A 2,470-nucleotide genomic window follows, 5' to 3' on the forward strand; every position below is an offset into this window, starting at 1 on the left:
ATATATACAACAAAAGGTAGTTATTTTAGGTTATTTAGAGGCGGGGAAGTTGTGACTGTTGGGAACCAACACGACAGTTGGGATGTTAGCGAGACCCTTGGAACTAGCTGGGGGCAATGTCCTTTTGAACCACACTAGGAAGGCAACCCCTAAATCCTCGTATTTCTAAGATCACATTAACTTAATTATTTGAGTGTTCTCTCCGCACCTCTAGAATCGTTTTAAAATTTTGTATTTAATAAAAAATATGATTATAATATAAATAATAGTATATATTTATACATAAGATTACATTTTAAATATAGAAAGCTTGTATTTATACAAAAAAAAATGATTTTAAAATGTAAAAAATATATTTATACAATTTCAAATGTAAAAAAATATATATGGTTTAAAAATGGAAATGGTCAATATTGAATGAAATTAAAAACAATGATGTTTAATATGGAACAAAGAAAATGAAGTGTCAAACAAAAAAAAACTCAATGTCAAACTTGAAAAAAGTGAATTTATTGTTTTATGCGCCATATTTTTTTCAATTTGGACACAACATCATATTATATCCGCGCCACGGTATCAAATAGTATTATGTCACCAAAAACTGATACGCCAACATGTCACGTTAACGGATAACTTGTTTTACCGATCAAATGATCAACATTGCAAAATATTATAAACTCAGTTAGTAAATTGTAACAATGAATAACACAGTATCAAAATCATTTTTTAAAAATACTTATTTTTGTATAATTTAACTAATAATACAATATCAAAATGAATTGTTTAAAACATATTGAATTTTATACAATTTATCTTTCTCTTTCTTCTAAAAAAACCTCACATATATCACGAACAAATTGCCAATGATTTATTCAACATTGCCGATTGATTATCCTTAGAATTTGTGGTCGAAAGATCGAATTTCCAATATTTGTTGTTTGTATCGACAATTGAAAACAAGTATTCGAGACTTTAAGGTTTTCATTTGCATTGATCGTGTAACATTTTAATAACTAAAAATCTCCTTCAACGTGGTGATAAAAAATTAAATATTAATTACCGGCTGGTTACCCCTCCAGAATATTCGAAAGTAGGTTTACAAGATTTTACACTATAGTGAATAAAATATAAACAAAAAAAGATGTGATGACAAGTACAATTTGCTAGAAATCAAAAAATGGAACGCAAATCAATTCTCTCCCGATATGACGAACAGTAGCAAGGCACTAAGAAAGAGCACCACAAATCCTCCTTATCACTCCTGCTTCACCCGTTAATGGCCTGATCTCACTCATCTTCACCATTGCTGCTGCAAAATCCGACTTGAACTTGGAAGGATTGTTGCTATATTCCGAAACAATGCTGTCTGTGGACCCACCACTGTAAAGGACCTGATCTGATTCAAGAAGACCCTTCTTTTGTATCAGATTCTTGAAGTAGTTGTAATCAAACGAATTCGGTGTCACCAAATCTAGTGGTGCAAGATTTCCGTTTCCATCATTTACAGGGCAACCACGTCTACGTGTGCTAGCAAATCCGGCATCAATATCTGATCCATTGCTGTATATTCTGTCACGAAACAAGAAGCATTGAGCTTGTCCAATTGTATGAGCTCCTGATAAAGCAACCATATCCCTGGCGCTAAGTCCGTTATCTTTGAAGGTGGAGATAAGTGAATCAAGAGGAGCTTTAAAGCTAGGAAGACTGGTCTCCGCTAGAACACGGCTAGCGGTGGTGGAATCTCTTCTTCCGAGCTTAACCGACCACGACGGACCACCAACCATTTCTGACGCATCACGGGCAGCCACCGTGAGTATGTCTGCACAAGATACAACTCCGGGACATAGTTTCTCAACCTTTGACTTGGCAGCGTCTATCACTTCGTAACCTCTTACAGAACCCTTATTAGGCAACGCATTCCTTTCTCCTACTATCGAAGGCCCATCCTCCAACAAGATTGATGCGTCGCAACCCTGAACGAAGCAGTCATGGAAATGGAGGCGAAGGAGGGAAGCTGCCATGCGACGTTCGCGAGAGATGGCTGTCCTGATGGTGGTTCTGATTGTACTGAGTGCATTGGGACATGTAGCTTTATAGAAGTTAGAAGACAACTGTGCATTGCAGGGTGTATTATTAGTAACTGAGAGAAAGAGTAGAAAGAAGATGGTTGTAGAAATATGTCGGGGAGCCATTGATGAAAAATGAGATTGAGAGATGAATTGAAATAAAAGGGATGTCGCAGAGATTTATAGTGTTGTGCTAAACCGCGTAACTTGTGTTTGTTTGCTAAACGATAGATGCATAGAGAGCAGTGAGCAGATCTTGACTTGTTCACCTTATAGTGGATGCATATATTTATTTTTGTTCATGAACGTGCTTAGTTATAATCGGCATTTAAATAACTACCAGGTTGAAGTATTTGAATGCATATGGGTTGTAAATATAACACCATGCATCTATATTATAATTG

The 2,470-nt window shown here is 35.7% G+C and overlaps 1 protein-coding gene across 1 annotated transcript; it reads right to left on the reverse strand.

Moving 5' to 3' along the window:
- Nucleotides 1–998: 998 nt before the first annotated feature.
- LOC111917714 (lignin-forming anionic peroxidase) lies at nt 999–2,197 on the reverse strand. Its single transcript, XM_023913381.3, has one exon. The coding sequence runs from the start codon at nt 2,190–2,192 to the stop codon at nt 1,227–1,229; it is 966 nt and encodes a 321-aa protein (XP_023769149.1). The 5' UTR covers nt 2,193–2,197; the 3' UTR covers nt 999–1,226.
- Between the last annotated feature and the right edge of the window lie 273 nt (nt 2,198–2,470).

Source organism: Lactuca sativa, chromosome 4, assembly GCF_002870075.4.
Source record: "Lactuca sativa cultivar Salinas chromosome 4, Lsat_Salinas_v11, whole genome shotgun sequence".
Taxonomy (NCBI): domain Eukaryota; kingdom Viridiplantae; phylum Streptophyta; class Magnoliopsida; order Asterales; family Asteraceae; genus Lactuca; species Lactuca sativa.

Excerpts from the sequence above, each read along its gene's own strand:
- LOC111917714 (XM_023913381.3), bottom strand. The coding sequence starts at position 2,192 with ATGGCTCCCCGACATATTTCTACAACCATCTTCTTTCTACTCTTTCTC.